Raw genomic sequence first — 12,368 nt, 5'->3', positions numbered from 1 at the left:
TGCTACTTTATAATCTAAGTTGTATTTAAGTCCCAGATTCATCACATCAGAGAAAAAAAGGATTTTTTTTCCTTTTTGCCCCTTTCAGCTGGGTACACTGCCTTTGGAGGCAGGGATGCAGTTGTTCCCATTTCTGTGCTCCCAGCACAGCTTTTCCTTTCCCATTTTTTAACCCTTTCTGCAGCTCTGCACAGCTCTGTGAAGTCACTCCAGGATATCTCAGGAGTGGTGCAAGGAAATTCTGCTGCAGAGGAGTAAATTCTGTCTCTGATGGGAATGAAATCATCCTCTGAATGGAGATAAATGACTTAGCAAAAATGTCACCAAACTGGATAAATCCCCCTGCTTTTCCTTGGATAAAATCTATTACCTTGTGCTCATGGTCAGCTTTGACTAAAATCCATTTAACCCTGAAAGTGAGGAAGAAATGTTTGGAGATGAGCAAGGGCTTGTGCTCCAGCTGGGTTGTTTGGCCAAGTGTTTGTGGCACTGAGAAATCCTCAGGAATCTTTGGAATTCTGAAATCTGCAGTTGTGATTCTGTTGAGGTTTCCATCTATAAATGATTAGATAATTTCAATTTACAAATAAACTCTTAAGTCTCAGACAAATGTTCTGCTGCTTAAAACCAGTGGAGTGAATTTTAGCGAGAGTTCAAGGATATTGAAGTGGTAAAAAAAAAAAAATTCTGACCTTTGCAGAAGTTTTCTGATCAATAAAGAGATTTTGCTACAGAAGGGGAAGGAAACCCTTGAAGAGCAAAGAGCACAAGGTACCAGGGACCCTGAATTCCCAAGGAAAGGATATCTGGATGCCCTTTGGGAACACCTGCAATAATGGCTGGTGTTATCTAGAGAAAATAAATTATATTGTTCCATGAGCAAATGGAAATCAGGGAGCACCCAGTGAAAGCCTCGAGGGAATTCTGATGTTTTGTCCTTCCAGGGGGTTCCTTCCAGAGGCTGATGCTTTTTAGAACATTATCACTGACAGAGCACCAAGGATTTTAATGTTGGCCTGGTCTAACATAACATTCCCTAGCAGGGAAACTGCCAGGATCATTCCAGCACTATTCCTGTGTTCTTTTCTTGTGCATTTTCTAAATATTGGGATTTATTTTTACATTTCTCATGGCCATTTTGGTGTCTGGGGAGATACTGAGTTCTCCAGTTGGCTTTTTTTTTTCCCTTTTCCTGAAGAAACTCATGCCAACCTCTAACTAAAAACCAATGCAATGCCAGCTCCAAAAATCCAGCTCCAGGTGAGGTAAAATACTCAAGCTTTGTAATACAGAAATAATTAGAAAAGCAGCTGGATTCCTTTCTAGGTATTCTTAAATTACCAATTTTAAGCCCATCACAAAAATCCTCCTCCCTTCTCCTTCTGCCTTTATTAACTCACAAATATTTTCATGTTTAATCTTAATATTTGGGGACCATGCTCTTATTCTCTAAGCTGATCTCTCATTTTGGCCGTGTTTTCCTCCCATGCAGTGGAAGGCACCAAGTTTTAATTTAATTTTTATTTGAAGGTGAATTCTGGCTGGCAGAAGCCACCTCAGGAGGTACAGGATGGGATGGCTTGTAGAAGAAAAGGTCCCAAATGCCTTCTGCTTCCCCAGGTTTATTTCCTTGGCTTTATGTTCATCCCACCCTGCTCCACATTTCAGTCCAGAGGGGTCAGAGAAGAGGGAAAAAATCACCTCCAGATGCTTTCTACACCCCAAAAATCCCCACCTGATAAAGCCTCTGTGGCTGGCTGCTGTTCCCAGAGATTTTGGTGGGATTCCAGGCACAGGATAGAAAGCTCTAAAGCTCTACTCAATAAAATACCAAATATCAGTTAAAGTTCCTCCCCCCCCAATTTCCTTTTAAATCAAATCTTCCCTTCAAACAAACAGGAACTGGACAATTACAAGGGATGCTCTTTACTGACTGTCAATTCAGCCTTGCCAAAATTTGGGACGATTCTCTGAATGTCACCCATAATTCGTGTTTGAAAATCCCAGCCTCACACCCGAAACATTTCCCAGGTTCTTCCATCTCGGCCCCTACTCCCTGAATTTTGGGGATCTGAAAATCTTGGAGAGCTCCTTGTGCCAGCGATTCCTGGAGGAGTGGGGAGTCACAGACAAGTTTATCTCGGGCATTAATAACCAAATTTAAATTCCACATTTAAATGCCCCCACCTCAGGGATCCTGGCAGAGGAGATTCCCCACGGAGGTTCCCGGCAGCCCCTCACCCGTACCTTGACGAAGAGGGAGATGTCGTGTTCCTGCTTCTCCTCCTCCTCCTCTTCCTCCAGGGCTCCCGGCGAGCCCGTCCCGTCCTCCCGGTGCCGCTCCCCGTTCAGGCTCCGCTCGGCCTCGGGGCCCGGGGCTGCGGGGCCCCGCTCCGCCTCCTCCTCCTCCTCCTCCTCATCCTCATCCTCATCCTCATCTTCATCCTCCTCCGCCTCGCCGCCGGGGCCGCCCGGGCACGGGACACGGCCAGCGGGGACCCCTGGGGCGGGCAAAGGCACCTGCGCTGCGCCGCGGCTCTGGGCAGGGGCTGGCACCGCGTCCTGGGGGACATCCTCGGGGACATCCTGGAGGACTGGCACCGCGTCCTCGGGGACATCCTGAGAGACTGGCACCGCGTCCTGGGGGACATCCTGGGGGACATCCTCGGGGACATCCTTGGGGACATCCTGGGGGACATCCTGGGGGACTGGCACCGCGTCCGGGGGGACATCCTGGGGGACATCCTGGGGGACATCCTGGGGGACATCCTCGGGGACTGTCACATCAGTCGGGGCTGGCAATGCATCCTGGGGGACATCCTGGGGGACTGGCACATCAGCCGGGGCTGGCACCGCATCCTCGGGGACATCCTCGGAAACTGGTACCTCAGCCGGGGCTGGCACCGCATCTTGGGGGACATCCTGGGGGACTGGCACCTCAGCCGGAGCTGGCACCTCATCCTGGGGGACTGTCACCTCAGACACAGCTGGCACCGCATCCTCGGGGACATCCTGGGGGACTGGCACCGCATCCTGCGGGACTGGCACCTCAGCCGGGGCTGGCACCGCATCCTCGGGGACATCCTGGACTGTCACCTCAGCTGGGGCTGGCACCGCATCCTCGGGGACATCCTGGACTGTCACCCCAGCCGGGGCTGGCACTGCATCCTCGGGGACATCCTCGGGGACTGTCACCTCAGCCACAGCTGGCACCACATCCTCGGGGACTGTCACCTCTGCCGGAGCTGGCACCGAATCCTGTGGGACATCCCTGGAGACTGTCACATCAGCCGGGGCTGGCTCCTGCACCTCGGGGACATCCTCGGGGACTGTCACATCAGTCGGGGCTGGCAATGCATCCTGGGGGACATCCTGGGGGACTGGCACATCAGCCGGGGCTGCCTCCTGCACCGCATCCTTAGGGATTGTCCCCAGCGTCTCCTCGGGGACTGTCCCTGCTGGGGCTGGCACCGGCACTGCATCCCCGGGCACTGTCCCCAAGGGGGCCGCCCCCTCCTCAGGGACTGTCCCAGCCGGGGCTCTCTCCTGCAGCTCATCCTTAGGGACTGTCCCCAGCGCCTCTTCGGGGACTGTCACAGCAGCCGGAGCTGCCTCCTGCACCGCATCCTCTGGAACTGTCGCTCCAGCCGGAGCTGCCTCCTGCACAGCACCCTCGGGGTCTGTCCCCAGTGCCTCCCGGGGGACTGTCCCCACCGGGGCCGCCCCCTCCTCAGGGACTGTCCCAGCCGCGGCTGCCTCCTGCTCCACATCCTCGGGGACTGTCCCCTCTGGAGCTGTCACTGCAGCCTCCTCGGGCTCTGTCCCCGCCGGGGCTGCCGCGACAGCCTCCTCGGGCTCTGTTCCCCCTGGGACCGCCTGTCCCAGCGCCTCTCCGGGCTCTGTCCTCGATGGCACTGTCACCTCTGCTTCTCCTGGCTCTATCCCGGACCGGGCTGTCGCCTCTGCTTCCCCGGGCTCTGTCTTCGATGGCACTGTCACCTCTGCTTCCCCGGGCTCTGTCTTCGATGGCGCTGTCACCTCTGCTTCCCCCGGCTCTGTCCCGGACCGGGCTGTCACCTCTGCTTCCTCGGGCTCTGTCCTCGATGGCACTGTCACCTCTGCTTCCCCTGGCTCTGTCCTGGACAGGACTGTCGCCTCTGCTTCCCCCGGCTCTGTCGCCACCGGGACTGTCACCTCTGCTTCCCCGGGCTCTGTCGCCACCGGGACTGTCGCCTCTGCTTCCCCGGGCTCTGTCGCCACCGGGACTGTCGCCTCTGCTTCCCCGGGCTCTGTCCCCGCCGGGGCTGTCACCTGTGCATCCCCTGGCTCTGTCCTCGATGGCGCTGTCGCCTCTGCTTGTCCGGGCTCTGTCCTCGATGGCGCTGTCACCTCTGCTTGCCCGGGCTCTGTCCCCGTCGGGGCTGTCACCGCAGCCACCTCAGGCTCTGGCTCTGTCATCGCCGCCTCCTGGGGCTCTTTTTCCGTCGGGGCTTCTTCCCTCACCGCCTCTCTCACCTGGGGCTCCGTCCCTGCCGGAGCCACCACCACGTCCTCGGGCTCCGTCCCCTCCGACGCTGCTTTTCCGGGCTCTGTCCCCGTCGGAGCAATCACTGCGCCCTCGGGCTCCGTCCCCTCCGGGGGCACGGCGCCGTCCTCGGGCTCTGTCGCTGCCGGGGCCGTCTTGTCCTGCGCCGTCCCCGCCGGTGCCACCGCCTCTCCCTCGGGCTCTGCCACCCCCGGGCTGTCCCCGCCGGGGTCCCGGCGCTCCCCGCTCGCTGTCCCCGGGCTCTCGGGGCAGCCGCTGTCCCCGGGGGGCTCCGGGCTCAGCTCCGCGGGTCCGTCCGGGGGCTCGGCCGCTCCTCCGGGGCACAGCCCGGGCCGAGCCCCCGCCGCCGCCTCGTCCTCGCCTCCGTCCCGCGGGACATCGCTGCGCTCCGGGGCCCGCCCCGGGCTCTGGGCCATGCCGGGACCGCCGCCACCCGCGGAACGAGCCGGAGCAGCGGAGCGGCCGCGGAGCAGCGCGGGGCACGGCCGGGGGGAACGGGGCGGGGACAGCCGGGGGGGAACGGGGCGGCGGGGCCGGGGCTGCGCTCCTCCCCTGCACCTGCACCTGCCCCTGACCGGGTACAGCCCCTGCCCGGACACAGCCCCTGCCCGGGTACAGCCCCTGCTGGGGCACAGTCCCTTCCCCCGTCCCACCACTCCTGCCCGGGCATAGCCCCTGCCTCTGTCCGGCCCCGCTGTGCAGCGGGATCACACCGCACCGAGTGCCGCCCTCGCCCCGCAGGCACCGGAGCCTTCGCAGGGTGCCCAAAAATCTCCTCTTGGTGTGTGTGTTTGTGTGTGTCCCCTACAGCGGCCCCGGCACCTGCCCGGGGCTCCCCTCGCCCCCCTCACCCCGTTCGTGCCCTGCTTTGCCCCTCGGCTGGAGCTCCCAGCCCCGGCACTGCTGTCCCGGCACTGCTGTCCCCAGCCCTGCTGTCCCCAGCTCTGCTGTCCCCGGCACTGCTGTCCCCGGCACTGCTGTCCCCAGCCCTGCTGTCCCCAGCCCTGCTGTCCCCAGCTCTGCTGTCCCTGGCACTGCTGTCCCCAGCTCTGCTGTCCCCGGCACTGCTGTCCCCAGCCCTGCTGTCCCCGCACTGCTGTCCCCAGCCCTGCTGTCCCCAGCTCTGCTGTCCCCGCACTGCTGTCCCCAGCTCTGCTGTCCCCAGCTCTGCTGTCCCCAGCCCTGCTGTCCCCAGCTCTGCTGTCCCCGCACTGCTGTCCCCAGCTCTGCTGTCCCCGGCACAGCCCCGATGGTTGGGGTTTGTTAAAAACTCGGATGAACCATTCCGGGCTGTTGTTAAAAAGGGAAACGCGTCCTTATCAGCTCGCGAAAGTTGTGAAAGGGAACACAACGCTCCGTGTAACGAAATAAACACCTGGATTTGCATTTTAAGTGGCTTTCATTCTGCGGGTTTGCATTTAAATGGGGTGAGAAACTCCTGTCCTGGGCAGAGCTGGAGGCTGCTGTAAATTATAAAAGAAATGAAAGAAAGAAATAAAAACTTTTCCTTCGGGTAAGGGAAATAATCCTAATTTTCTCGGTGCAGACAGAACAGTGGAGGTAGAAGTGGCTGACAGGAGTGAGGTATTCTAATAGCTCAGCCGTTTTATATTTGTGTAGACAAACCCACTTTTTTATTTAAGAAGGGACAGAACAGAGCTAGAACACGGGTTTGGGATGGGTGTGAAGGGGGAAGATGCAGCCAACAGGAGCGGGGAAAATCCTACAGAATAAATCATTGCAGCAGGTCAAACACGCTGCCCCGATAAAAAAAAAATAAACAAATAAATGAATAATCCTGCAGCTCTTTGATGCTTGTCCAGATGAGCATTGCAAGTGAGACAAAACAATGGAGGTGAGCTGTGCTGGGAAGGATCGTTCCTGGAAGATTTAGGAACAGAAAATCACAAAGATTTAGGAGCAGAGATTTAGACTCGGCAGCTGCCAATGGATATTTGCAGGTGGAACCATCCTGGGGCAGTTATTTCCCCTCTCTCCGATGGGGTTTGAGATCAGTAGAATGACACAACTCGGTAACCTCTGGAGAGACAATCTTGGTTTATTCATCCTCAACTTTGCTGGAGGGTTCTTAACCCTTGGCCTGAAGGTTGGACATATCAGAGAATTCCAGAAGGGTTTGGGTCAGAGGGGACGTTAAAGATCATCCCCTGCCCTGGGGACACCTCCCACTGTCCCAGGCTGCTCCAACCTGGAACTGAACATCCCAGGGATCCAGGGGCAGCCACAGCTGCTCTGGCAATTCCATCCCAGCCCCTCCCAGGGAACAATTCCTAATTCCCAAGATCCCATCCAACCCCACAGTGAAGCCATTCCCTGTGTGCTGTCCCTGCAGCCCTTGGGAATTGTCTCTCTCCAGGTTTCCTGCAGCTCCTTCAGGCCCTGCAAGGCCACCCTGAGCTCAGCCCAAAGCTTCTCCTGTGCAGGCTGAACAATCCCAGCTGTGCCAGCCTTTCCTCCCAGCAGAGCTGCTCCATCCCTCTGCTCATCCTGGGGCTCCTCTGGGCTCTCTGAGCAGCTCCAGCTCCTCCCTGTGTCCCCAGGTGTCACACAAGTCCCACCTTACAAGGCTCTCTCTGTGAGCCAGAGCCCATCCCAGACTCTGCCCGATGTCTCCATGGATAGGAATGAATCCTGGGTTTGGGGCACCCTTGAGGCCCCATGAGCTCAGCTTTGCTCTGGGTGGGCTGGGACAGGAGGGTCCCTCTGGAGCTCCCTGTGGCAGAGCCTCCCCAGGCTCCCTGCAGCTTACACAGCTCCTCTGGGTGATTCAATATTTCGGGTTTTTACACAGCTCCTCTGGGTGATTCAATATTTCGGGTTTTTACACAGCTCCTCTGGGTGGTTCAGTATTCTGGCTTCTTACACAGCTCGTTTAGGTAGTTCAATATTTTAGATTTTTACACAGCTCCTTTGGGTGATTAAATATTTTGGTTTCTTACATATCTCATTTGGGTGCTCCAATATTTTGGGTTCTTACACACCATTTTGTGTTCTCACACAGCTCCTTTGGGTGCTCCAGTGTTTTGTGTTCTCACACAGCTCCTTTGAGTGGTTCAATAGTTTAGGTTCTCACACAGCTCCTATGGGTGGTTCAATATTTTGTGTTCTCACACAACTCCTTTGGGTGCTTCAGTATTTTGGGTTCTCACACAGCTCGTTTGGGTTGTTCAATAGTTTGGGCTCTTACACAGCTCTTCTGGATGATTCAATATTTTGGGTTCTTACACACCATTTTGTGTTCTCACCCAGCTCCTTTGGGTGATTCAATATTTTGGATTCTCACACAGCTCCTTTGGGTGCTCCAGTATTTTGTGTTCTCACACAGCTCCTTTGGGTGGTTCAATATTTCGAGTTCTGACACACCTTCTCTGGGTGATTAAATATTTTGTGTTCTCACACAGCTCCTTTGGGTGCTCCAGTATTTTGGGTTCTTACACACCATTTTGGGTTGTCACACAGCTCCTATGGGTGGTTCAATAGTTTGTGTTCTCACCCAGCTCCTTTAGGTAGTTCAATATTTTGTGTTCTCACCCAGCCCGTTCAGGTGTCAGGTTTGCTCAGGTTTCCAGTCTGACCCGGGATTTGTGTGGATGTGATGGATCACAGCAGAGCTGCCTGTCCCTGTTCCCTGCAGAGTTTTTCCATGAACACCTCGATCCCACTGCCCTCATTCACCTTTCCCTGTTTCAATTCTCACAAGGTGAGGGTTTCAAGGCCAACAAAACCCAAACCCTCTGAGCGATAACCAGTCCCTGACTGTTAACAAAAGCCAACAAAAATCCCTTTCGGTGCTAACCAGTGCCTGCTGGCGAACATGGGCGCAGGTTTAAGCCCAACAAAAGATTAGCTCTTTAAATATTCACAGCAGCCTTACAAAGACAGAGCAAAGCACGAACAGCTCCACAGCCCCGAGGTTAATTCTCTTTGCAGGACACGGATTTCAGACGGAGTTCTTGATACAATCACAACAGGAATAATTTGTGACAGACTCGCTGTGCTCTCCCTCGAGCCCAGGAACAGATTTTTGTCATTTTGCTGGAGCTGAGCTGTGTGACTGGGACAGGGCAGGCAGGCACACAGAGAGCCAGGGACAGCTGGAGAAGCTCCTTTGTCACCCTTGGGCTTCCCAGAGGAATTTTGGGAATGTTAAATGTTCAACTCAGACCTCTCGGAGCTTTGGATTTCTTGTTCCCTGCTCCCCGCACTCATCAATCAATTACTTAACAATTAATCTCTCTTAATTAACACTTTAACAATTAAGCTCTTTACACCCCATCTGCTTCCAAACCAGCCCTTGGCTAATAAATTTGATTTTCGGAGCTCGGCCTCGGGAATGATTAGCGTCCACCTTGTTTATTAAAGGATGAGCACAGGTATTAATTCATTAATTAATTAATTGATGCTCACAGATGTCAGACTTTAGCCACAACCGAAGATCCCCTCGCAGTGTGGTGGGAACAACTTTTATCCCTGGACTCACTGGGATTATTGTAACTCCTTTTCTTTCCTGACTGCAGATCAAAGCTGTCAATATCTTTTTGCAGCCAGAGGTAAGGAAAAAAAATTCCTTTTGCTCCTGATGTTTTACACTGGGAATTAGCGGGAAGTTTGGGCTCCAGAAATGGTGCCCCAAAATTCTATTAAATGGAATTTAATTGGGAAGGAGGGACACAGACAGGCACAACCTGCCTGGCTGCAGATAAGGATTGCTCGTGGTGTAAAAAATTACCCATGCAGGAACATGAACACAATATTATCAATATTTATATATTGATACTCAATACCTTTTGAGATGGAAAAAAATAACCCCAAACCCCTGAATTTGTACAGAAGCCAGTTCCATATCCTATTTTAAAAGTTATTTTAACTGTGGGAAAGACAAAATTGCAAGTGAAGAAATATATCCTATTTTAAAAGTTATTTTAACTGTGGGAAAGGCAAAATTGCAAGTGAAGAAATTGTATTGGAGGAGTAGATTTTTTCCCCCTGCTTTCAGAATACATGGATGTTTGCTACATTTGTCCCGAATTCCTGAATTTTCCGCTGGAAGCTGGTGCGAAATTCCATCATTTCGTGGCAAGACAAGGAAGAGGGAGGGATGCCCTGGTGGAAATGCGGCCGTGCCATCTGTGCTGGGTGATTAGGGGCAATCCCGGCCCTTCCCAGCTGCTGGGAAAAGCAGGAATGTGCAGGGAACAGGGACAGCTCTGTCCTTCTGTTTTTTACTCAGTTCCTGAATTCCCAGCATCCCGCAGGGACTGGAACAGCCCGGATTGAAATTCTGAACGAATCATTCCAGAGGGTGTTAAAAAAAAACAGGAGAGCAACAGCAACAAAGCTTAAAAAAAAAAATAAATCGAACTTTGTAATTTTTGCTATATTTAAGTACTTTAAACCTGCTCATTACCCAAAAGAAAATTTGTCTTTCATTCTGGTTAAGCAGCACTATCCTAATGAAGCAGGTAAGGCAACAAACAGACAAGATATCTTGATTTTTAGGTCTAATTCAATTTGGAATTAACTGGGAAGCAGCCAAGCCCTGATGCCTGCCCTGGAACCTCCTCTTGGCTCCTTTTGGACAACTCCAGGCTTTTGATTCTCCTTGAGCTCCCTGCACTGAATTCCCCGCTCTCCATCGCTTCCAGAGGCTTTTCCAGGAATTCCTGAGCCCTCCTCCTGCCTTTAAATCGGGCAGGAAATTTTGAAATGTTTTGAAATTTTGAAATGTTTGAAATCCCACCTTGCTCTGCACTGGCGGATCTCTGGGGTGTTTAAAGCTAAGAGCTGTGCAAGGAACATTAAAGAACAGTGATTTCATTATTGCCTTAATTAGAGCCATCAGAGCGTCTCACTGAGAGCCTGGAAATAACACGAAGCTTTTGGAAGCTCCCAGAGATTTTCTTCTCTTTAAATAAAATGTCCACATTGTCTTGAACTCTATTATTTTAACTCCTGCTACATCAAACTCTCATTTATTTCAAGTGTTTCTTGGTTTATTGTGCTTGTTGCTTCTCGAAATAATTTCTTGGGATATAACCCCCTAATCACAGTTCATTTTTTTTTTTTTTTTTTAATACTCGTGTTTTAAATTTCATTTCACCTTTCACAGCTTTTAATTTTTCTCCCCCCATTCTGCACCATTTCCACTTGATCTTGGCTTTTATTCCAATTCTTCTTTGCAAAACTCAGGGAACTTTGAAGTTCAATATGAATTGCTTGGGGCATGGTTCAGGGGTGGATCATCCTGAAGGGACAGTGACTTTGGGATAATTATGGATTTTGGAAATAAAACCTGGAATATTTCAAAGCAGCAATATAAATATTCCAGTCACTGATACAGAAGTATGTTACATGTGCAATGAGGAGGAACAAAAATGAGGAAAAAAAAATGAGAATTTGTCTTTTCCATAATGACCCATTCTATTTTCATGCAGGTTATGCCACAATCCTTTCCTTTTTCCTTCTCCCTTTCTTTTTTTTTTCCTTTTTAATTTTCATTTTATCTCTTTTTCTTTATTTTTTTTTTCTTTTTCCTTTTTCTTTTCCTTTTTCTTTTCCTTTTTCTTTTCCTTTTTCTTTTCCTTTTTCTTTTCCTTTTTCTTTTCCTTTTTCTTTTCCTTTTTCTTTTCCTTTTTCTTTTCCTTTTTCTCTTTTCTTTTTCTCTTTCCTTTTGTTTTCCTTTTTCTTTCCTTTTTTTTCTTTCCTTTTTTATTTTCCTTTTTTCTTTCCTTTTTTCTTTCCTTTTTTTCTTTCCTTTTTCTTTCCTCCTCCTTTTCCTCCTCCTTTTCCTCCTCCTTTTCCTCCTCCTTTTCCTCCTCCTTTTCCTCCTCCTTTTCCTCCTCCTTTTCCTCCTCCTTTTCCTCCTCCTTTTCCTCCTCCTTTTCCTCCTCCTTTTCCTCCTCCTTTTCCTCCTCCTTTTCCTCCTCCTTTTCCTCCTCCTTTTCCTCCTCCTTCTCCACTTTCCCCTTTCTCTCTTTTTCTTGTCTTTTTTCTTTTTGTCTTTGCTTTCTTTTTAGTTCCTTTATTTTTCATTTCCCTTTTTCTTTATTTCTACTTTTCCTTTTTTTTTTCCATGATTTTTCTTTTCCCCAGCATTAGGACCCCAACCTCCCTCTTTCTCCTAACAGCTTTGAGATTTTACTGAAATGCTGTAACATTTATTTTTATTATTTCCTTCCTGACAAACCCGTTTGTTCCCAGCACTCGTGACCGAGCCTTGCTGTAAATCAGTAACCGGGGCTGTTACTGATTGCTCTGAAATTAATTTAAAAAAAAAAAAAAAGAAGAAGAAGAAAAGAAGAAGAAGTTTTTTATCTCTGCTGTTATTTCTCTGTCCTGCCTCATTTAGGAGCCAGGGCATGGGTGGAAAATCGGGAGGATGAAAACAGATGCTGGAGATCGGGGGGAGCATCCAAGGGTGGCAGCGCCCTGGGGGAGTGCAGCGTGTCCCGGCAGCGTGGGGACACAGGGACAGGCTCCAGAGCTGCTTCCCAACGGGAAGGAGAGAGCTGGGAGAGAGAAGAGATTGTGCTGATAGCACCAGCAGAGCCACCGAGTGCATGGGGACAGGAGCTCTGTGCCTCTCCCAACCTTCCCACGCTCCTGCCAACAGCACAGCAGCAAAATCAGAATTACACCGTGCTGCTGTTTTACTTCCATCTTTCATTAGAAGTGATTTTTCTTGGCATTTTCAAATTTAGGGCGTTGGCTGGAGGAGCAAAAACTTTGGGATGTGCAGCAGGTGAGGGAAAATAGAGCATCTCTCAATAAATAAATAAATGTCCAGGTGGTGTTTTCCAGC

At 51.4% G+C, this 12,368-nt stretch overlaps 1 protein-coding gene across 1 annotated transcript; it reads right to left on the bottom strand.

Moving 5' to 3' along the window:
- Positions 1-3,468: 3,468 nt before the first annotated feature.
- Positions 3,469-4,962, bottom strand: LOC116992300 (uncharacterized protein KIAA0754-like; the record flags this gene model as incomplete). Its single annotated transcript, XM_033051757.1, has 1 exon — positions 3,469-4,962. A coding segment is annotated over exon 1 (1,494 nt), but the record flags the coding sequence as incomplete, so codon positions are not given.
- Positions 4,963-12,368: the final 7,406 nt, after the last annotated feature.

The sequence above is a fragment of the Catharus ustulatus genome, chromosome 2 (genome assembly GCF_009819885.2).
Source record: "Catharus ustulatus isolate bCatUst1 chromosome 2, bCatUst1.pri.v2, whole genome shotgun sequence".
In the NCBI taxonomy this organism is placed as follows: Eukaryota; Metazoa; Chordata; class Aves; order Passeriformes; family Turdidae; genus Catharus; species Catharus ustulatus.
Note: the sequence above shows the minus strand (reverse complement) of the source record. Positions and strands in the feature narration are given on the sequence as shown.